The sequence below is a fragment of the Cucurbita pepo genome, chromosome 9 (genome assembly GCF_057944985.1).
Source record: "Cucurbita pepo subsp. pepo isolate OVF chromosome 9, ASM5794498v1, whole genome shotgun sequence".
Taxonomy (NCBI): Eukaryota; Viridiplantae; Streptophyta; class Magnoliopsida; order Cucurbitales; family Cucurbitaceae; genus Cucurbita; species Cucurbita pepo.
In genome coordinates this window covers 2,721,115-2,744,005 of record NC_141806.1, presented here as the reverse complement: position 1 = coordinate 2,744,005, position 22,891 = coordinate 2,721,115, and the positions used below count along the sequence as shown (strand labels likewise).

Genomic DNA, 22,891 nt, shown 5'->3' with positions numbered 1-22,891 from the left:
TGTTCACTTTATCATTTATGAATTTATTATCCAAATTTTAAATAAATAAATTTGAAAATTATTTAAAATCTTTAAATAAAAACATTAAAAAAAAAAAAAAAAAAAAAAAAAAAAAAACCTTCTTAGTAATTGAAAAATACAATAAATATTAATTAGTAAAATATATATTTATTTTTAAACCATGTAAATAAATATTTTGAAAAATCACCTCCTAAAATAGTTTAAATTTTTTTTAAAAAAATTGGAGAATAAAATAATAAAAATTAGTTATAGAATTAAATAAATATAAAATAATATATGAATACATAATTTTACACAAAACAAAAATATATTTTTTACATTTATTAGGAGAATTTAGGAGAATTCACGAACCAGTCCAATCTATAAAATTTAAATTTATTCTAATACAATTCAATCTAAATAAGTTCACAATCTAAATCAAACGGTATGGATTGTGTTGAGTTGATCGAGATTTTTCGAGTTATTCAAATATCGGAGCCAACGATATAGAAGCAGATAAAATCTCCCACGTGAAAACAACTAGTTGAATGGACAAATTTGGAGCACACGAATTTAAATTTCGAAGCAATAAATAAGAAAATCCAAATAAATATCTTTTGCTGTGTGAAAAGTATATAACCCAACATATCCCACGTGAAGCTCGAGCGCACCTTGTTTGGAGTTTTCTTAGAATTTTAGAAGTATTTTATAAAATTTATAAACAGTAAATAATTTAACTTAATTAAAAAAACTAAAAAAATATATTTTAAAAAAAGTATACCGACAAAGGATGATTCACACTTGACAGAGTGAACCAAAAGAAAATAATTCAAATATAAAAATAAATAATATATTTTAATTTTCAAATAAATTAAATAAAAGAAATATTTTGACCAATAAATAAATAAGTAAATAAATCCTGCCTTAGCCATTATATTATTTTCAATATAAATGAAAATATCAAAATATTTTAATAATGTGACATTATTATAAAATTAATAAAACTAAAGTTTGACAAATGATTTTATGTTTTTTCTATTATATATATTTTTTTAAAATGACGTGTATCTCTTATAGTTTGCGTGTGAAGAATTTAAATCTGTATAATAAATATATAATATGAATGTTTGGTAGATAATTAATATAAAAATTCAGGCATGATTGGCATGATTTTTTTTTTTTTTTTAATTTTTACTTAAATACATATTTTAGATAATATTTTTAAATAATTGTTGAAATTTATTGATAAATTTTAAAACGTTAAATTATTTTTTACTTGAACACGTGGGAATTACCTTCATAATAAAGTTAAGAATTACGAATAAAGTAATTTGAATGAATATTTCATATAATTTTTTAATTGTGATAATTGGTAGGTAATTAATATAAAAATTCATGCATGATTCGCATGATTTTTTTTTTAATATTTACTTAAGGTATTACATATTTTAGATAATATTTTTAAATAATTGTTGAAATTTATTGATAAATTTTTGAACATGTGAGAGTTACCTTATAAAGAAGTAATTTGAATTAATATTTCATATAATTTTTTAATTGTGACAAAAAAATTTATTCAACATGTGGAAAGGAAATATTTATGATATTTATTATTTTATTTTACTATCTATAGTTTTTATTCTAACAAATAGTTCAAATTAAGTAGGTAACAAAATCATGTCGTAGGGACATAGACCCATTTTCATCCTACACGTTCAGATTTTATTTTGGCTATGAATGAGCGTCACCTTAGTTTGATCGGTCTCCTTCGTTTCGATTTTCATAATTGGATTCAAGTGGCTATGGGTTCTCGGGATTGAGGTCAAAATTTTGGATCACTTCCTAGATTTACTTTTCAAAGTTCGTCAAAGTAGGATTTATGGTGTTTATCGCTTCGTACTCACCCTATGAGGGTGTTGTTGTTCAAAACGCATCTTCTTCATTCTACAGCTCAGTTTACATTACTCATTCTCACCGACAGAGCATTCGTCTCTACTACTGGCTCTAAATTGTTGATGCATCGTTCCTCTCTGGCTAGATCCATAAAATCTTAATGCATTAAAGGAAGAACTTATCCGAAATAAAGAATACTGATATTGCACTCTACCACATATGCTCGGATCTCTAAGCCAACTAGAGACTAGGATAAATCTAGTAAGGCCTCGATAAGAGTTTCTAAGAAGTTTGTTGGTATTGCATTAGGTTGGGACCGTTCCCGTTAATCCAACTAAGGTTTACTAGAGCAAGTTATTTCTTCAATGAGCCTCTAGACACGAGATCAAATGGCTTGGTTGATTGAACTCTGGTTAGTTTCAGAGTTTGGTCTTAACCATGGTCGAGTCGACTTGGTCTATGTTCCTTTGTCCGAGTCTAATTTTTAGAGAACTTGATGATCCCGACTCGTTTGAAGTTATTTTCACCAACATAAACAAACCTATAGAAAATAAAATAATTTAAAATATTTTATGTGGTTGAAAATGAAATATCATATGATATACACAGTGTGTTTGCGCATGTGTCTCACGACATAATGCCATCAAAGGCGAGGTACATTTTGTGGGCCCCACGGAAATAAATAATTGTGGGTCGAAAATGTAATTCCAAGTAAAAGTAGGGTCGTTTTGTCATTTCATCAAAATCAAGGGGCATTAATTAAAATAACGTGACATGTAGGTAGAAATTTGAAAGTTAAGAAACTTTTTGGACGGAATAGCAAAATACTCTGAGGACTAAATTGCAATAAAGGAAAACAAACGAAAACTTTCATTATGGGTGAGTGGGAGTTTTATTAGACACGTCATTTTTATATTAGAAAATTAAAGCGTTATTTTTCAACGTTTTTTTTTTATTTATTATTATTATTGTTTGAAAACTGATTTTTTTTTTTAAAATTTATATCATAACAAACTTAAAAAATAAATTTTCATAATTTTAACAAATAATAATAATAATAATAATAATAAATGAAAACAACGTATTTTATTTAAGTATCATATAAGAAACCATTTGAGAACAAAACTTAATTTATTGATACAAAAATAACAAAAAAAAAAGTTGAAATAAATATTATAGAAATTATTTTTTGAATTATAAAAAAATTCCTACTAATAATACACTAATTAATTAACATTAATAGAACAATTTTATTTCTAAATTTGATTATAAAAAAGGACCCAATTTTTTTTAAAAGAATTTAAACTTTTATTTTTATTTTTGATTAATTAATAAAAATATTAAATTTTTAGTTTTTTTTTAATAAATATTTAAATTTTAGTTATTGGACGAGCGAACCATAAAATGTTTTGCATTTTAGTTAATTCTTAAAACAAAATTAATAAAGTTGTTAGGGTAAAGAAGGCGAAATGACGAAAATGGGCATAGGGATTGTGTTTTATAACGCGGGAGGAACTGGACGAGGTGAGTTACGCTGCTTTCTTCTTCCTCTTCTTCTTTCTTCTCTGCGATCGAACAAGGAATTGAGAAATGGCGGATTCTGCGATCGAAGTTCTCACTCGAGCTCTCTCAGGTTTAACTCTTGATTTTTCTTCTTACATTACACGAACTGAGTTCCTGTCTGATTGTTTTGGATTTCCTCCATCGTTTCTGTTTCTTTCTTTTTGCTCCTCTTGATTGCAAAATTTTTTGGAGTCGTTTACTCGATCTTCATTATTCTTGATTCGGAATATAGAATGAGTATGTTTTTGAGTTTTCGATCGGAAAATTACTTAATCTCTTCGATCTTCCCCAGAGATACACGATCTCCGCCGCGATTTCAGTGTCTCTGTTTCTCTGTAGCGAAAACTTCATGAACTCTTCGGTCTTTGCCGGAGAGTACAATTTCCGGAAACGATAGTAGTTTCTCTCTGTTTATCATGCTCTATCGCAAAAACTTCATAAAGTCTTCGGTCTTCGCCGAAATACGGTTTCCGGCCAGGACGTCGATATCTTCTGTTTTTCTTTTCAACTGCATTATCTCTTCAGTTTTATCCGTGAAGTCGAAATATCGCTGTTATATGGACGTACGGATCGTAACGCCAGAAATTTACTTGAATAATCTTTGTTGCTTCCATTTAATTTTGTGCTCAGATTTTCTATTCCTAATTTTTGAATTTTTGTTACCTGTCTGCAATTTTCAGTATTAATTTTCTGTGAAATTACCTTTATGCCCCTGTAGATGTCCAAATATACCTTTTGCACCTTTGATAAATTTTAAAATTAGGTTTTATTGTTAATTTGTAATTAATTTTTGTTAAAAATTTTATTTCTTATATATCTATTATCTATAAATTTTAGAAGTACTTGTATATTGTATCTCTTTTTGGTCCAAAATTGTGAATGCTGTTTTGTTAAGTCAATTTAAAAATTAATTTCAAAATAAAAATGAAGAAATGTTAAATTATTTGAAATAATATAATTAAAATAAAATGGTCATATGATATTTGTTTCCAGTAAAAAATAGGCAAAGAAATTAGAAACAAAAAAAAAAAAAAAATGAACAGAAGATTTATTAAATGGAAACTAAAGCTAATTCATTTTAAAACCTTTTACTATAATTAAGCAATGAACAGAGATCAATGCTATTGAGAAAGAGTTTTTATTCATTTATTTTTAAGATCATTGCTAGTAAGAGAATTAAACCTTCATGGATAATAAAATAAATTGTTAATGTTAGAATTTATATTTAGAATAAGTTAATGGATAATAAAATAAATTGTTAATGTTAGAATTTATATTTAGAATTAGTTAATAATTTCTTTTTGAACATTGAATTAATTAAAATTTTAATTTTATTTATCTTTTCTTCTTTTTTTTTTCATTAGAAATTTAGAAATTTTAAGTTATAATGTTTATCCTATCATGAGATGGTTACGAGTTTATTGATATTTGTTTGTTTATATGATATGTATAGAATATAAGATGATTTATTTATTAACGATTATAATTTTTTTTAACTTTAATAGAACATCATCCATTTTTTATGTCTAAATTTATAGATTTTTGAAATTTTAGTGAGACTTTTAAAATTAATACTAAAAAATAGTATTAGTAGAAAATTTAAAAAAGAATTATAGAAGTATGTGAATATTATTGTTTTGAGCAAGAAGAAAATAATTTTGAAAAAATGTGAAATAAAAACAGGGCATGGAATAAATGAGAAGGCAATGATTGATACATTGGGAAATTGGGATCACGAGCACAAGAAACTCTTCAGAATAAAGAGTAGCCATATTTTCAGTGAAGATGAACGCTCCTTTGAGCGATGGCAGGAGCATGCCATGCGACTTCTGAAGCATGAATTCATGCGTTTTAAGGTATCCTTTCTGTTTTTCCATTGTGTTGCAAACTTTTGAACAGAATTTACATGAACATATATGTGTATCATACAGAATGCTGTTGTGCTATGGACAACACATCCATGGGAAAGAGATGCTCGTTTGGTGAGGGAAGCATTGAGCAAAGGCCATGACAGCCAAAACATCAACATCCTATTAGAAGTAGCTTGTACCAGAACATCTGATGAGCTCTTGGGAGCAAGAAAGGCCTACCATTCCCTATTTGATCATTCTATTGAAGAAGATGTTGCGTCCCACATCAACGCCCCCGAACGCAAGGTTTGTTCGTGTCCGTTTCGAAAAAAAAACCTAAATCTCAATGACCAAAAGTGTTAGTTGAACCCAAATGTATTTGTTTTGAAATGCAGCTTTTGGTTGCACTAATGAGTGCTTATAGATACGAAGGACCAAAGTACAAGGAGGAGATAGCAAAGTCAGAAGCAGAAAAACTTGCTCGTGCAATTAAGGAAGCAGGCAGCAAAAAGAGTAGTCTTATAGAAGACGACGAGGTTGTGAGAATACTCTCAACAAGAAGCAAACACTTCCTCCATGTCCTCTACAATCACTACAAGAAAATCTCTGCTGGTCGATCCATTGATGAGGTACTTTAACTTATCCACTAGCTCTCTTAAGGCGCTTAATGAAAATGTAACGACTCTAGATTTTTATATATTTAGAGGTGTTACCGTCATTATAATGTCATCATTATCGTGCAGGAATAAGCGTTTAAATTCCATCATAAAACATAAACTTCATCTTAAAACACTTAATTCTGCAAAAGAATTGTTTCGTTATGACGACGACAGTGACTCTAAGTTAGTAGAAATCTAGAATCGTTACGGAAAAACATATATTAGGTCCAAAAAATCTTTGTGGTGAGAACATATATTAATTTATGTTTTCCCATTTGGTAGGATCTTGACTGGGACTTGAAGCTTCAACATGCAGTGTTATGCTTAGCCAATCCTGTCAAATACTTCACTCATGTATGTAAATTTCAAACCCATTACTTTCTAATCAATATATGATCAAAATTCTTAAAATTTGAGTTCTTATTGTGTGCTCAGATTCTGGAAGTGTCGCTGAAAGTTGATGCGGACAAGAAGGTAAAAAAAGTACTGACTCGAATCATCGTGACAAGGGCTGATAAAGACATGAAGGAGATCAAAATAGAGTTCAAAAATAAGTTTGGAGTTTCATTGGAAGAGAAGATCGAGAGTGTGTGCAATGGAAGTTACAAGGATTTCTTGCTCACTTTGCTGGCAAGATCGGATTGATTGATTGATTGATTGATTCCACAATCAAGATCAGGTTTGATCCACCAAATTTGTTGTGTTTTAATTTAATGTTTGTATTGCTTCTTTATTGCTTATTATGGTTCTGTGTTCTTCTCTTCTGCTATAATTAATTCATCTCAATATTGCCACTTTTATTGTGCCTTTTTTCCAACTTGTCTTTGAATAATTTATAATTTGGTGAAGGCACCAAGAGACCCAATAATTTGCCTTCTTACTAGTAAGAACTTCTATGGTTGTTTTCTGTTAGTAACTTTATAAGTTTAGAGCTTATAAAAATAAAATAAAATTAAAAGTATTGATTTTTCTTGGTCGTTGGCTGAGAAATAAATCTTAATTAATTATATTGTCGGAAATGAGAAGTTTATAACAATAAAGATCTGTAATAATTATCATTTTCATTACTATTATTATTATACTTAAATTACAAGACAATTTATATTTATATTTATTATTATTATTATATTTTAGTTAAATTACAAGACAATTTATCATTATTATTATTATTATTATTATTTAGTTAAATTACAAGACAATTTATCATTATCATTATTATTATTATTATATTTTAGTTAAATTACACTTGAACTTTATATTCGTGTCAAATAGATTATAGATATAAATAGTTTAATAACAGAAAAGTTTCAATTTTATGTTCACTCCAAAATAATTCCGCAAGCTTTCAATTCAATTTTTTTAAAAAAGAAAACCCTATAATTAAAATATTAATGATCTTAAATTAAAAATATAAAAACCTACTAAATAATTTTAAATTTTAGAATTTTATTAGACATAAAATTAAACTTTTTTTTTTAAATATCAATAACTAATTAAGAGGAAAAGAAAGCAACAATTTAATTCAAAAGGAAATTACGAAAACCTTATGAATAGAAGAGAATTTTGTGAGGGAGGTTCAAAAGAAGAAAGGGAAGCACATTGGATGTAACACAACGGAGCTAAAAGTCTTGATATTAATACAAAACCAGAGAGGTAGCGGTTCAGACGCCAAGCATATTATTACATAACAAACAACACACATAAACACTAACAGAAAGCCGATTATTATAGATACTCATAATAGGATGATGATGATGATGATGATGATGATGATGATGATAATCCTTACTGCTAACAACCAAGCAGAGTTTAGAATCGGCGTTGTTTAGTTACCAAGAAGAGTATGGATGAAACGCTTATAGTCACCAGACTCCTTGGACACAGCATCGTCAAGGGTAACGCTGTTCCTCTTGTGATAAGCCTCCTTTATCTGCATCAAATCTTTCTCTGCCCTCGACACCACCACTCGTGTCAGCGCATCCTCATCGCTCTTCCCCACCCTCTTGATTGCATTTCTCACCACCTGAAAGAAAAATTGAGATGGGAGTATCAACAATTTGAAGCTCTTTTCAATTCTAAGAATCAGTGAAGATCTAAACGCTTAATTTTTAACATGATTTTGAGTTTATTCACCTTCTCATAGTACTTGATTGGGTCATCGATGCATCGGATCACAGTTCGTAGTGCTTCTGTGAACTCTTTGCCTGCAGTATCAGTTCCCACTTGCTATACAACAAAGTGAAACTTGTTTAGATTATATAAACTGACCCGAATTTCTATTCATCAACATAGCTGAATTTTTTAAGTTCTTTTGTCCTAAAACTTCATGGTGGATCAACGCTCTAAGAGCCTAAATCCACCATTAGCGGATATTGTATTTTTTGAACTTTTTCCTTTCGGACTTCCCCTCAAGGTTTTTAAAACGCATCTATTAGGAAGAGTTTCCACACCCTTAAGGGTGTTTCGTTCTCCCCCCCAACCGATGTGGCATCTCACAAACACTATCAGAATATGGTCTGGAGGTTTCCACACCCTTAGGGTGTTTCGTTCTCCTCCCCTCAAGGTTTTTAAAAACGCATCTACTAGGAAGAGGTTTCCACACCCTTAAGGGTGTTTCTACCAGGAAGAGGTTTCCACACCCTTAAGGGTGTTCGTTCTCCTCCCCTCAAGGTTTTTAAAAACGCATCTACTAGGAAGAGGTTTCCACACCCTTAAGGGTGTTTCGTTCTCCTCCCCTCAAGGTTTTTAAAAACGCATCTACTAGGAAGAGGTTTCCACACCCTTAAGGGTGTTTCTACCAGGAAGAGGTTTCCACACCCTTAAGGGTGTTCGTTCTCCTCCCCTCAAGGTTTTTAAAAACGCATCTACTAGGAAGAGGTTTCCACACCCTTAAGGGTGTTTCGTTCTCCTCCCCTCAAGGTTTTTAAAAACGCATCTACTAGGAAGAGGTTTCCACACCCTTAAGGGTGTTTCGTTCTCCTCCCCTCAAGGTTTTTAAAAACGCATCTACTAGGAAGAGGTTTCCACACCCTTAAGGGTGTTTCGTTCTCCTCCCCTCAAGGTTTTTAAAAACGCATCTACTAGGAAGAGGTTTCCACACCCTTAAGGGTGTTCGTTCTCCTCCCCTCAAGGTTTTTAAAAACGCATCTACTAGGAAGAGGTTTCCACACCCTTAAGGGTGTTTCGTTCTCCTCCCCAACCGATGTGGGATCTCACAGACACTCTCAGAATATGGTCTATTGATTCAAACTCCACTATCCCTCCATGCATATTGTTATATAGCGTTGTCAACTTGAAAAATCATCCATCATTTCAGAACAAGAAATAACAGAAACAGAGTAGGACCAAAAATGATGTCAATTAGTTAGTTCTGTACCTTGGAAATGGTAACACCATAGGCATCTTTGTAGTGATTGAAAGTAGCAACCAGCTGTGCCCTGCTCCTTGTGGTTAAGATCCTTATAACATCTTCATGATAGTAGGTCTTGTCTCTGACTGCGCGCTCAAGTCTCTCCGCTTCAGATTTCGCCAGGCTTAGATCTACTTCAGGTCCACTGTAACGATATGTGCTCACTAATCCCACCAACAACTGCAACACTTATATTTCGTCAGCATTCCACAGCTTCTCAACAGATGATCATACCAGATTATAATATACACAATTGATTCTCGGAGGATAATAAAATGTGTATATTTTTTAATTAAACACAAGTACTTATTCTTAATTAAAAAATCTGAAATCAATTAAGATTGCAATTATCCAATGAACATTTTCTACTTTCTAGAATGTTTTAAACGAATTTTCAAATCCTTTTCTACTCCTGAAATACTAATTCTTTATTCTGTTACCTAATTTAGAAGATGTTTATGAGTATCTAATTAAATCATTTTCAAATGTAATATACAATTCTAAAAAAAGAGGCTGGGGTTGAGTTATGGACCGTGCGCAGATCGTCATTAGTGCTGGCTGCAACATCTTCCTCCAGGGAACGCTTGTAGCGGTGCTGGTAAGCCCTCCTGACCCCCAACAACTCTTCAGGTGAGTAGATGCAAGAAAGTTCAACAAGCACCGCGAAATCCTCCTTTGGCTTCCTTATGGCTATGTGGGCCAACACGGCATCTCTGTCCTCTGGATCCAGCATCCATCGGTACACCGCTCTCTGTTTCAGCCACGAAACAGTTTAACTCTAGCTACTTTACCCATCAAAACAATAAGAATCTGACCAAATCGATCATCGAAACAATTTTTTTGGCAAACAAAAACCTAGAGTAGATCTTTTCTTTTTTTCAGTGAATAAACTGTGGCGGAAAACCAAATAGGTGTTGTAATCATCGATCTGACACAATCTGCATCATCACATCGATTGTGCCGCTAATCGACGATGAGAACACATCACACATGTACGGTAAAGATTACAAAGACGATCGATGACGAAGAGAACATGATCACAACAGTAAAAGGAAAATAAAACGACGATCGATTTTCGAAAAAAGACGAAGAACGAGCAGGACTGAACTGTAAGAGCAGATGTACACAATAGTAGAAGGTATACAATAACGACGATCGCTTTTTGAAAAAAGACAAAGAACAATGAGCAGGACTGAGCTGTAAAAGCTACAGTAGTAAGCGTAGCTGATGAAGTCGATGAACACGAGCATGATCACAATGTTTAAAAAAGAAAAAAAAGAAAAAAAAAAAAAAAAGAAAGAACAGAAACAGAACCTCGAAATGGCCAGAGATCTCGGATTCAAGGCGCTTGATAAGATCCTCTTGAAAAAGCTGTTCATAGGCAATCCTGATGTGTTTCCTCTGAATCCAGTTTCTATGGGCCAGGATCGAGATTATAGCCTTCTCATCGGCTCCCCAGCCTATGGAAGAGAAGAAAAACAGATTCAGAACCATAACACATCAAAGAATCGTAATCAAAGAAACAGAATGAATGAAATACAGATTCAGCAAACTAATGAATCAATCTCAACCAAACCTAACCGAGTAAATCGAATCGAATCGAATCGATACCTTTGAAAGCGGTTTTGAGAGCTTCAGCATCAACATTGGGAGAAGGAACATCGTGAGGAACAGTCAAGGTAGCCATAACCTCAAAATCTTCTCAGAGTTGGATTCTCTCAAACTTCCTTACCACTTCACAAGCACAAATAACACAGCGTTTTTTTTCTTCCCTTCACGTCTTTAGTTCTCCCTTGTTTTATACAAATATCGGAAACCCGACGCCGTTTAGCCCTCCCCCAGAATTTCACATTTTTCTTTTTCTTTTTTGAAATATAAATAAACATTAGAATAAAAAGAATTATAAATTCATGAACACGTGGAAAATAGTGAGTGGTTGAGTTCAGGCTTTTACCCTCGTGGTTTGGGTTCGGTCTTCGGACCTCACCGGTCGGTGAACTACAACAAAATTACTGCATACCACGTGTCAGCCGCTGCTTTGTTTGTTTTCTTAAATTAAGGGAATTAGTTGGGTAATCGTAAAAAATAGCCTCCCTAAGCTTTTCATTTTTCTAAAAAAAAATATCTTTTATTTAGACCCGGGAGATGAAATTACAATTTTGCCCTTTTTATTCAAAATTGATAGCGGTCCACATCCAAAAAAATCATAATTTTTTAATATATGATTTTTATTTTTAAATATAATTTCTTGAACAAATAAAAAAAAAAAAAAGTTAAATATCAGAATAAACTTAATAATATTTATAAATACAACCAATTATTGTACACATATTTTATTTATTAAACATAAATAGATCGTCTCCCGTCTCCATAATTGGGATAAAAAAAATCAAACAGAGTTTGATTTGATTTCATTCCTCGAATATATATTTTTTATTTCATACATATTTACGTCCATTTCAATATTAATTAGATATGAAGACTAATAAAGGTTGAATAACAATGAGATTAAGAATTACAATACGATGAAATAGACGATAGGTGTGACATTGATGTCGTTGAATAATTTAGAATTATATTAATTTAAAGATTGAGATATGGTTATCTAATTTTGAATTGGAACAGCGAATCTTGTGTCAGAGCCCTGATATTGGTGCCTTTCTTGGTATTTGGATGTTGGGAAAATGCATTCATTTGTTCTTCTTTGATATTCACGCCATACGCACACGCTTTCTCTCTCTTAATACTTTTATAATTTTCCTAATTTTAATTAAATAACTTATTTTTATACTTTCTATTTATCATAAAAAAATATATCATTTAAAAAAAAAAAACTTTTTATATTTTACTTTAAAATATTTTTAATAAATTCCTTTCAACTTTTTTAAAAAAATTAAAAAATACTCTCGTCTTTTAGTATTATGTTCGTATTATTAATTATAAGGACATTTTTGTAATACTTTTTTTAAAATTACAATTTTTTTTTTTTTTTTAAGTTTAAAGTGTTTGTTTTAAGTTTTCTTAAAAAAAGGGTAATTAATAAACCTTTAAAAAAAATTTAAAAGACAGTTTTTAATCAATTTTTTAAGTTATTTTGAAAAAAAAGAGAGAGTATTTTTTTTTTTTTTTTGAAAGTTTATTTTAGATAATTATATTTTTGAGATAAAATATAAAATATAATTTTCTTTTATAATTTAATGTTTAATTTAGTTTGAAATACTTTTCAAAATCTGCTCCCTTTATTTAAGTTTAATTTGAAATTATTTAAAAATATTTTTCAAATTTAGCATTTTAAAAAAATACCGTGGAAGAAATTAATTTAAGATACTTAAATTGTTTTGAAAAAATAAAATAAAATTGATATATTTAATAGTTATTTAATACTTATTTATTCCAACTTTATCTAATAAATCTTTAACATACTAAATTAAAATTTTAAAATAAATAAATTTAAAATTTATCAAATTTGATACAAAATTAAAAAGTTTAGAAATTCATTAGACGTTTTAAAAAAATTTAAGAATTAAATAAATACAAATCTCGAGGGTCGATTTTTAGACACGGGGGAGACGTGTTACTAACTCTTAGACTGGTAGATGTTTTAGGTATGTTGAATTAGTTTGCCAATTTTGATTTGAATAACCTAATTGGGTTAGGTGAGCTGGCATTCGGCAGCTTCTGAAAAAGATATATTCCCCTCTTCAATTTATTTTTTTCTTTATTTTTAATTAACTTTTTATTTTAATTTATGCATCAATATAGTCCAAAACTTTTATAGTAATAAGAAAACATAATTCTTTTTTTTTTCTCTCTCTTTTTTCTTTTAAATAATTTCATAACATTATTAATATTTATTTATTATAAATGTCACAGATCTAGAACTTTATTTCCGGAGATTTGATGTATTTAATTTTTTTAATCAAAATTAAGTATTTTTTTTTTAATATTTATTAATTATAAATATATTCGACACTAAATTATAATAAAATTAATTATTAAAATTGTTACAAACCTAAATTATAACAAAATTAGAAGTATTTATACTAAAATTGTTGCAAACTTAATTAAAGTCTAAAATTAACTTATGACATAAACAGTTATAGAACAAAAAAAAAATTGAGTTTGACCACAATTATGGTTTGAAAAATATTATAATTGATATGAAGAAAAAAATAAATTAAAAACACAGAAAATAAGTAGATGGACCACCAAATGTCATGGGTCGACCCATGATCACGTCCAAGTTATGGAAGAATCTTGCTTAAAATGGGACACAACACAAAAAAGAAGAAAAACTATTATGGGACTTAAGTTCCCATTAAAGCTAACCATGATCACGTCCCAATTATGGTATTATATGGTTGGAAGAATATGTAGACATTATTATCACGGGCTACTAGGCTACACGTCTAGCTCCCTTGCACTTACGGGAGCTCTTTCGGAGCTCACGTGGATAAGTTAACGACTACATTGAATTGCCTAAATAATCAAGCTCAGAGTAAAACTTAGGGATATTCCACTCTGAATTGAGACATCTCATCTCGTATCAAAATCGGTTGCATGGATAATAATTGATTTGTACTATGTCGGAAATTAAAATTACTTTATTGCCCTCCTTTTTTTTAAAACATTTGATTGTGATCATTGATGGTGACAGAAAACTTTGGAGGGCACTTTTGAACAACGAAATAATTTCTTGGATCAACCAATGCATGCATGGGATAAATAAATAAAGCCCCTAAGAAGAATTTGATTTCAATTTTGCTTTTATTTCTAATCTTTTTTAATGTTATTTTATTTGGAGTTTTTAAATGATAATCATCTATAGCTTTTAAAATTTCAAGTTCACTATCGATCAAAAAAACATATATCTCATAAAGTCGGGGTTGAACAAAAACAATGTAATTAACGTAAATATGCATTTGTTACAAAACCAAGTGTTCCTCGACGGAAACAAGTCAGTCTCAGAGCACGAACCGAGCTTATTATACGTTACAAGCCGACACACAACACTCATAGGTAGCAAAAATATTATTGGATTCAAGAAGCAGTGATTTTAATCATCAGCTTGGTTACCCAAAAGAGCAAGGATGAAGTGCTTGTAGTCACCAGAGGTTTCCTTGGACACAGCATCATCAAGGGTAACACTGTTTCTCTTGTGATAAGCCTCCTTTATCTGCCTCAGGTCTTTCTCCGCCCTCGTCACCACCACTCGAGTCAATTCATCCTCGTCGCTCTTCCCAACCTTCTTGATTGCATTTCGCACCACCTGGAAGATGATACCGATGAATTATTTGATGTCAAAAATTATAACGGTCCAAGCTCACAGTTAGCATATGAACAACATAATCTAGTTTGGTAGGGTGAGTTCATTACCTTCTCATAGTATTTGATAGGGTTATTAATGCATCGAATCACAGTTTTTAGAGCTTCAGTGAACGCATTGGCTGCACGGTCTTCACCCAATTGCTGCAACAAAGAACAGATACCAACTTAAACTACAACATGATTCAGCTTCGAAGTTGTTTTGTTTTGAAGATTTCGTCTTAAATTAGCAGCAATATTAAATTATCAATCAAATTGGTTTTTTGTGATGAACATTAATATCAATGTAATCTAGGATGAGTACTCTTAGCTTTGTACCTTGGAGAGGGTAATGCCATTGGCATCTTTGTAGCAATTGAAAACTCCAATAAGCTGTGACCTACTCCTTGTGGTTAGGATCCTTATGACATCTTCATGATGGAAATTCTTATCTTTGACTGCACGTTCAAGTATCTCAGCTTCTGATTTGGCTAGTTTTGAATCGATCTCATCTCCATTGTAACGATATGAACTCACTAATCCCACCAACAGCTGCATTGATTAATCATAAACCCACAATCAACAATCACCAAAACTATTATCTTCAATCTTCATTGTTCATGTCATTCTCTTGTATATCATTACAATCTCTATGTTCAAGTGGCATCAGTTTAGACTCCTCCACTTTCAAAATCTCCCAATTCATCGATCTCTTTCGGAGTTTCCCCTAATTTAGAATTTGTTCTTATTCCAAGTAGCCTTCAATGAATAAGTTAGTATCAAATCTCCAGTACGATTCTCGGAATAACTATAAGAATTTGAATTCCCAAAAGACAAAATTGAAAAGTTTGATCTGTAAAATGGCGATGGTGGATTATTGTTCTAAGTTCAGAGAGATCCAAATACGGACGATCATGAAACCAATAACAATGGAAAATGGAGTTGATAAAATGGAATAGGGATAAGTTATGGACCTTGCGAAATTCGTCGTGAGTGTTGGCGGCAACATCTTCCTCCAATGAACACTTGTAACGGTGTTGATACGCCCTTCTAACACCCAAGAACTCTTCAGGAGAGTAAATGCAAGAAAATTCAACAAGCACTGCGAAATCCTCATTTGGCTTCCTTAGGGCTACGTGCGCCAACACAGCGTCTCTGTCTTCTGGATCTAGAACCCATCGGTACACAGCTCTCTGTTTCCACAACAAACAATCGAGCTCCGAATCAGCAAAAATCGTATAAACAAGAAAATCGGTCGATCTTCTAAGAAAATGGGAAGAAAATGCAATGGTTTCGATGATCGCGAACAGTATCCGATACTGTTCATGATGATTATGAGGGAGATGACGACGAATACGAAGAACATAAAAGAAATGAGTAAAAACACGGTGAAGAAGAAGAACCTCGAGGTGGCCAGAGAGCTCAGATTCAAAGCGTTTAATAAGATCCTCTTCAAAAAGCTGTTCGTAAGCAATCCTGATTTGCCTCCTCTGACCTGCATTTCTATAGCCAAGCACCGCGACGATGGCCTTCTCATCAGTCCCCCACCCTACAGAGAGAAGGAACAACAGATTCAGAAAGACAATCAGAATCATCACCTAATCACAAGCCTAAACACATCCGGATCATCCTAAGACGAACCGATCAGAGCAAGTAAAAAGGAAAAGAAAACAAAATGTATAATGATGGATGGATAACCTTTGAGAGCGGCTTTAATGGCTTCTGCATCGGCATTCGGGGAAGGAACATCGTCAGGAACACGAAGAGTGGCCATAACCTCAAGCTTCAAACCTCGAATCGATTTCTCACTGGCTATATGCAGATTATGCTACAGAATGCTCTCCTTCTGTCTCTTCCTCCTTCTTTATATTCTAAAACTTGGACTCCCGGCTGAATTCACCCGCTCTCTTCTTCAAATTGACGCTTCTCAGGAATCAACGTGGCAGACAACTATGGCTGCCATTGATTTAGGATCAACCTGCTCGCATTTTTATCTTCCATTTTCTAAAAAAATTAATCTCTTCTTATTACCCAATTTTTAAAATATCCTTAAAATTCTAAACCTTTATTAACAAAAAATTTAAATTAATAAAATCATTTCAATCTTTTAAAATTGATGTAGGGGGTATTGCGGGTCCACCGGGTCCACGGGTTATATTCTCTCAACCCGACACTACCACGCTAGAAACCCTAAAACCCTAAAGTGTTTCTTCTTTTTCTTTAGCCGTCGCCTCCTCCGCCTCATTTTCCCCATTCCCTTCCATTTCCCTCTGTACGTACCACTTCATTCTCTTCGCCGGAAAAGCTATGGCGCCGTTTGGTAATAATCACTCCTGTGCATCAAAGTGTTCCTTGGCTCGTAAGTCCTCTCTTCGCAGAATAATGGTCGTGTTAATCCTCTGCGTGTTTGCTCGTTTTTCATCGTTTGCTAGATCGAAGGTTACTGTCTTCCATCCTTTTCTTTCTTCATTTCGCGGTTCCGGTCCTTGGTGAGGTCTGAGGGTTTGCTGAAGCGTAGAACTTCAGGTATGGTCGTGGATCCGTTGGAGGTGCGGGTTCTCTCTCTCTCTCTCGATTTTTCTGCTCTTTTCTTCCTCTGTGCAGGTGTTGGAGACATTGGCTGAAGGCCGGAGGATGGAGGGAACGTTTGGAGACGATCCCGAGGTTGTGGACGTGAGATCCCTCGCCGGCTACATCGGTAATTTTTTATTTTTATTTTTTAATAATTCTGTTTCCTTACCAAAAATAAAAAAATAAAAAAATAAAAAAGGTTAAAATTAGGAGATTCTCATTTTTTATTTTTAATTAAAAAATCTGATTCTGTTTAGTTTTATTTATTTTATTAATTTATTCTCACTGGAAATGGAAATTTGGGTGGTCAGTAGATGTCTACTCTTTAGACATTTCCACACTGACCGAGTAATGGAAATTGGGCGAGTAGGGTTGTTTGCTTCAGACATTTCCACATTCTACAAGTATGAACTTCTACATTTAGCCAAGGAAGAGTTTCCATATTTGTTGCTTAATGAGTGAGGTGCATATCCTTCCACACTATTAAGTATGGATGGGTTGCTGCCATGTTCATCACCCCATCTCCCTCTCTTCCTTTCTCTACTTCTTCTGCTATGGCCTTCATTTCCTCCAATCTTCTCCCCATTTGCATCTCACTCCTTTTGTTTTTCAATTCTGTGTATTCCTTCGACTACTTTCAAATGGTTTTACAATGGCCGCCCGCTACTTGTAAGACTAAAGATGTAGTCTGTTATACTGCACCTCCTAAGATGTTCACCATACATGGTCTCTGGCCTAGTTATTTCTCGGGGGATATGGTTTTTTGTACTTCTAAGGCAAAATTGGACCCAACAAAACAGGTATCTTCTGTGTCATTACAACTCATTAGTGTTTATGATTTTATTTAATTTAATTAGTGCATCCTAAGTGGATTTTTTATTTTTGTTTACAGCTTGCTCCACTCAAAACACAGCTAGAAATGTATTGGCCAGACGTGATAAGCGGCGACCATGAAACATTTTGGAAACACGAATGGGATAAGCACGGTAAATGTTCATTATTTACCCAATATCAATATTTTGAAGTATCTCTCCGTATTCGATTGAACTCTACCTTCAATATATTAGCCATCTTGAATGCCGCCCATCTTAACCCGGATGTCAACATATCTCTGAATTATCTTGTTGTTGAAAATGCTATTAAGATTGCAATAGGAAAAAGGCCTGCCCTCCACTGCAACAAGGATACATCTAAACAGAAACAATTATTCGAAATTATTTTATGTTTTGATACGGATGCGGTGACTTTGATCGATTGTAGCCCAGAACTTAGAACAAGTTGCATAACTCCTTCCACGATTCACGATGAATTGTAGTTTTTTTTTTTTTTTTTTTTTTTTCTATCTGAAAAAAATACTGGAAAGTTATGTTTGTTTAAATATATGTTATGTTTATCTTCGTAGAAAATATGTTACGTTATGTTTAAATATATATGTTAGTCTCTTATTTTATTTTAAATATTATCCATATACATGCATAATAAAATTTGGAATGAATTGATGTTTGGTTTTTTTGAATTAATCGATGAGAATGAATGTTTTATATAATTAAATTTAGACGTATACCTCCGAATTTCTAAATTATGGTTTTTAACTTTCTTAATAAAAAATATATTTAATTTCTTCTCTTAGTTTAAATTATTAGATGGGTTTTATTTTTCCAAATTTAGAAATAGGGTCTTAATTTCAAAAGCAAAAAATCAAAATCAAAATAGGGTCTTAATACATCGGTTTATTTTAAAAAAAAGATTTATATCGGTTTTTAAGTTTAAAAAAAAAAAAAAAAAAAACAAAAGTTGGGTCGGGTTTTGTGGGGTTATGGGCCCGGGCTGGAGGGAATTTAATATTGTTTCGATTTTGTTCTAGTTGTACAATTTTAAAATATTTATTTATTTTATAATGGGTAGATTATCTAATTAAATTCAATGGGTAAAAAAGAAATTATATATATGGAAAATTGTAGATAAGAGGTAAAAGTGGTTTGACGGCTACATATTCTTTTCTTCCTCTATAATTAATCTAAAATTAATAATCTAAAATTAATAATCTAAAATTAATAATCTAAAATTAATAAAGCATTGGTCTTATGTTATATATGTTATCCATATTATTAGTGTTATATGTTATTCATATAAATACCAATTAAATGCAAATCTTGAAAAGGGGTGAATTAAAAAAAAAAAAAATAAAACTTTTTATAGTTAGAATTGGTTGGACGTGCCTATAAAAAAAATTAAATATAAATGACTTCCTATTAACTCGTTTCTAGGCATATCATTCTTAGGAGAGATGACCGAGTTTTTAATACTAAAATAATAATAATATAATAGTTAACTACAAATATGCTTTTCATACTAATAAAATAATAATAATAATAATAATAATATAAAAATTTATAACAACAATTATCTGTAATGACGTAAAGAATAAACATAACAAATTTAAACATATCTAAACTTAAAACTCATATAACATATTATGTCCTCCTTTCACAGATACTAAACTATTCTCAAATAAAGTTGCACAAAAGTAGCCTCCAAGCCCTTTTATTGGAATAGGTTTGACTCGTTGAGTTTTAATATTATAAAAAATCAATTGTCTTTCATTGGTCTCCATTAAAAGTTCATCCGAACTCACTGCCAACAATGACCTCTCAATTCCAAATGAAGGACCAATTGTGAATAGCTTTGACCATGAAACAACACCATCTTCATCCTTCTTCCTCTCCCAAACGTATATGTCCTTTTCCTTCTCTATTATTCGATGGTAAAATGTACGAAGTATAACAATGTTTCCATTTAAAATCCCAATACTTATATACACGTTATCCTCATACGATAAACTGTCCGGTACTGAAATTTCGTCAAAAACTTCTTCGCTAATGTCGAACGTTTGTATGATATTACTTCCTATTATATTTCGTGACCACCAATAATATTTTCCTTCATGATATATATCAAAAGAACAGATCGACATTAAATGGTCAGGGAGAGGGGATTCAATTTCCCTCCATCTATCTTTTCTCAAATCATAAATTTCCATTTTAGTTGGACCATCTGAATCGTATATGTGCACAAATTCTACCACCCTAACCACTTTGAAATCTTTAGATTTGGAATCGTATTTGAATCCAACCGTCTTTGAGTTACAATTATGAAGTTCATGATCAGGTCCAGTGTAGTGAAGAATCGACGAAGGGAGTTTACGAAACTCTCTAGTCGTCGGATTCAAAAGGAAAACATCCTTATCGTCCGATAGACAAACCAAGCCATGAGAATGACCACAAATGTCAGAAAACGGATTATCTTTATCAAATGGCAAGTTGAAATTGATAATAGATATAGATCGATCGAGGTCATGGGAAAACTTGAGGATGGAGTGTATATGTTTACATGATCTACCATCGGGAATGATATGCTTGAGAAGAATAGACTTATGTTGGAGAGAACAATTTGTAGGATCGTTGATAAGAGCATACCAGAATTTGCAAACTAACTTGAATGAGGATAAAGTCTTTAGCGGAAGTCTCGATAGGATCATGATCAACAATTCTGTAGGGAGATTTTTTAGAGTTGCCATGAAAGACCTCGGGAAGAGATTCCAAATAATGTGTATTTTTTGGAATAAACTAAGTCGAGAATGAAGAAAATAGTGAAACCGTAGTGTTTATATATAAATTCATTAATCATATTTGCGATCAAAATAATTTCTCAAAAATTACACATGCAAATCAAATTTATTTTTAATGTCGGATTGAAATCTTAATTAAATAAGATTTACTAAATTGAAATTTGTGTTAATCAACCATATAACTTTTCTTAATCATCGTAATTTATTGTAATTATTATTTATATTCAAAATTAAAATCTTATAAATTAATTATGGTAGGTGGCAAGAATAGATTAGAGATTTAAATCTTTTTACTGTAGTATATTTTTGAATTAAATAATAATTACCGTACCTTCTTTACTTTAATTTATTATTTATTTAAATTTACAATTTGAAGGAGTGTATTTTACTCGAAACTCATATAACCAAATAATATACTAGAGTGTAATATGTTATTACAGCAAGTCGAATTGGTCAATACAAAAAAAAAGCAGCCTAAATGGATTTGATTATTAAAATATAAACAACCCTATTTTTATTACTAAAAAATAAACGACATTAGGTTTAGACTTGTGTGTACCCAGAGATTGGTTTGGCCCGAGGGGTTAATCCTAAACTTCCTAGAAACGAGAGATGAGATTTAAACCACCTAGATGCCCTTAAGAACCTAACATACCTCCATGACATTAAAAAATGACAAAGGTAGCCTCGGACAATAGCTGGTATAATGTTTGAGGACGCTCACTTCCCTTTCCACTCTTATACGATACCGTTGATCTAGGCATGAGATTTGTTAGGAACGTGTGACTCGGTGGTTTGATGGATTACCCTTGTAACACCCGAGCCTCGATGCAAAACTTAAAACCTAATTTTTTCTCTTTTAAGGCGAACTTTCATAATTTTATTGAGAGTCTTAGAGAATAAATTTTGAGATAAGGTAGAAGAGAAAAATGTTTAGATATATCACACGACTCAAGAAAAATATAAAAGAAAAATGGTGAAAAATTAGAAAAATGGTCAAAGTCAACCCGGAGGGATAATTTGGTCATTCTACCCTCTTTCTCATTAAGCACGTGAAATAGAGGTTAGTAAAATATAAATAAAATAAAATAAAATAAAAAATGAAAGAGAGGAAAAGAAATGAAAAAGAAAATAGAGAGAGAAAAAAGGTTCTAGAGAGAGAATGAGAAGTAACGGGTGAACCGGTCAAGAACCGGAGGGATAATTTGGTCATTCTACCCTCTTTCTCATCTGTAATTTTTGAGGTGTGTAATTAGGAAATCGAAGTTTAATCGGAGTTCGGGTGAACCGGTCAAGAACAGAAAACATGAGTTCTTCCATATCTTTGTAGGGAATCATGCAAATTGAACCACATCTGATGAACTGCCTCGACCCGACTGGTGACCTGGTGCCTCAACTGCGTAGGATTTCGCGCATGAATATGCACATGTGAAACCGCGCGTATAAACCCCCTGAGCGAGTGAGTTAACCTTTTTCCTCCGTTTGCTTGTTTTTCGCCCCGATTTCAATATTGACCTTACTTTTATGTGAATTGGAACCGACAAAGGAAAATTCAGAATTTTTGAAACCCTCTCCGACAAGAAATTCGAGCTTGAGAAGGCACGCGTCAACCATGTAAGTAACCATTTGGATTCCCACGAGTAATACCGGTAGGAACCACTTGAAATAAGCATGCATGCTATCGAATTGATAATCCTAGCTTGTCGAACCTAGTATATTTGTATATAAGTTATGAAAAAGAATTAAACAAGAAAATTAATGGTACTTAGAATCGATTGACTAGGAATTCACTCAAGCATGTGACTATGATATTGTACACATGTAAGAAGAGGAAGAGAAATTTGTGAAATCTGGGCTCCGGGTGAAGAAGAACGTTATCTTCCCGTTGAGCATGTTTGTTATTGTAAGCATGACTATGATATTGTAAGCATGTTTGTACAAACTGCTGCATATTAACTCTAGTGCACGATTGCTTGTATTGTCTTTCTTGTTGATAATAGGAAGAAACTACGAG

General features: G+C 32.0%; 4 protein-coding genes, 1 long non-coding RNA gene and 1 other non-coding gene across 6 annotated transcripts; 3 read left to right on the top strand and 3 right to left on the bottom strand.

Moving 5' to 3' along the window:
• Positions 1-3,369: 3,369 nt before the first annotated feature.
• Positions 3,370-6,872, top strand: LOC111801790 (annexin D4). The gene is made up of 6 exons (XM_023685945.2): positions 3,370-3,526; positions 5,140-5,312; positions 5,388-5,612; positions 5,702-5,935; positions 6,248-6,319; positions 6,401-6,872. The coding sequence occupies exons 1-6, from the start codon at positions 3,484-3,486 to the stop codon at positions 6,608-6,610; spliced, it is 957 nt and encodes a 318-aa protein (XP_023541713.2). The 5' UTR covers positions 3,370-3,483; the 3' UTR covers positions 6,611-6,872.
• A 699-nt stretch (positions 6,873-7,571) lies between these two features.
• LOC111801791 (annexin-like protein RJ4) lies at positions 7,572-11,215 on the bottom strand. Its single transcript, XM_023685946.2, has 6 exons — positions 10,986-11,215; positions 10,689-10,834; positions 9,907-10,125; positions 9,342-9,554; positions 8,099-8,191; positions 7,572-7,988 (listed from the first exon to the last, which is right to left on the bottom strand). Exons 1-6 carry the CDS (start codon positions 11,059-11,061, stop codon positions 7,791-7,793), a joined length of 945 nt encoding a protein of 314 aa, XP_023541714.1. The 5' UTR covers positions 11,062-11,215; the 3' UTR covers positions 7,572-7,790.
• On the top strand, positions 8,367-9,335 carry LOC147790978 (uncharacterized). The gene is made up of 3 exons (XR_015422428.1): positions 8,367-8,487; positions 8,558-8,594; positions 8,665-9,335. It is a non-coding gene; the product is annotated as an uncharacterized LOC147790978 (long non-coding RNA).
• A 3,045-nt stretch (positions 11,216-14,260) lies between the features above and the next one.
• Positions 14,261-16,627, bottom strand: LOC111801891 (annexin-like protein RJ4). Its single transcript, XM_023686109.2, has 6 exons — positions 16,377-16,627; positions 16,082-16,227; positions 15,653-15,871; positions 15,018-15,230; positions 14,751-14,843; positions 14,261-14,643 (listed from the first exon to the last, which is right to left on the bottom strand). The coding sequence occupies exons 1-6, from the start codon at positions 16,450-16,452 to the stop codon at positions 14,431-14,433; spliced, it is 960 nt and encodes a 319-aa protein (XP_023541877.2). The 5' UTR covers positions 16,453-16,627; the 3' UTR covers positions 14,261-14,430.
• A 1,474-nt stretch (positions 16,628-18,101) lies between these two features.
• On the top strand, positions 18,102-18,547 carry LOC111801892 (uncharacterized). The gene is made up of 2 exons (XR_015422484.1): positions 18,102-18,235; positions 18,394-18,547. It is a non-coding gene; the product is annotated as an uncharacterized LOC111801892 (transcript).
• Positions 18,548-19,704: 1,157 nt separating this feature from the next.
• Positions 19,705-20,826, bottom strand: LOC111802025 (F-box protein CPR1-like). Its single transcript, XM_023686285.2, has one exon. The coding sequence runs from the start codon at positions 20,824-20,826 to the stop codon at positions 19,705-19,707; it is 1,122 nt and encodes a 373-aa protein (XP_023542053.2).
• Positions 20,827-22,891: the final 2,065 nt, after the last annotated feature.

Excerpts from the sequence above, each read along its gene's own strand:
- LOC111801791 (XM_023685946.2), bottom strand. The coding sequence starts at position 11,061 with ATGGCTACCTTGACTGTTCCTCACGATGTTCCTTCTCCCAATGTTGAT. Across the intron at positions 10,126-10,688 it reads AGATCTCTGGCCATTTCGAG|AGAGCGGTGTACCGATGGAT; the intron begins GTTCTGTTTCTG and ends TGGCTGAAACAG. Across the intron at positions 8,192-9,341 it reads ATGGTGTTACCATTTCCAAG|CAAGTGGGAACTGATACTGC; the intron begins GTACAGAACTAA and ends TTTGTTGTATAG.
- LOC111801790 (XM_023685945.2), top strand. The coding sequence starts at position 3,484 with ATGGCGGATTCTGCGATCGAAGTTCTCACTCGAGCTCTCTCAG. Across the intron at positions 5,313-5,387 it reads ATGAATTCATGCGTTTTAAG|AATGCTGTTGTGCTATGGAC; the intron begins GTATCCTTTCTG and ends TGTATCATACAG. Across the intron at positions 6,320-6,400 it reads CTGTCAAATACTTCACTCAT|ATTCTGGAAGTGTCGCTGAA; the intron begins GTATGTAAATTT and ends TTGTGTGCTCAG.
- LOC111802025 (XM_023686285.2), bottom strand. The coding sequence starts at position 20,826 with ATGGCAACTCTAAAAAATCTCCCTACAGAATTGTTGATCATGATCCTA.
- LOC111801891 (XM_023686109.2), bottom strand. The coding sequence starts at position 16,452 with ATGGCCACTCTTCGTGTTCCTGACGATGTTCCTTCCCCGAATGCCGAT. Across the intron at positions 15,231-15,652 it reads CTCACGACGAATTTCGCAAG|CTGTTGGTGGGATTAGTGAG; the intron begins GTCCATAACTTA and ends TAATCAATGCAG. Across the intron at positions 14,644-14,750 it reads CTATCAAATACTATGAGAAG|GTGGTGCGAAATGCAATCAA; the intron begins GTAATGAACTCA and ends ATCATCTTCCAG.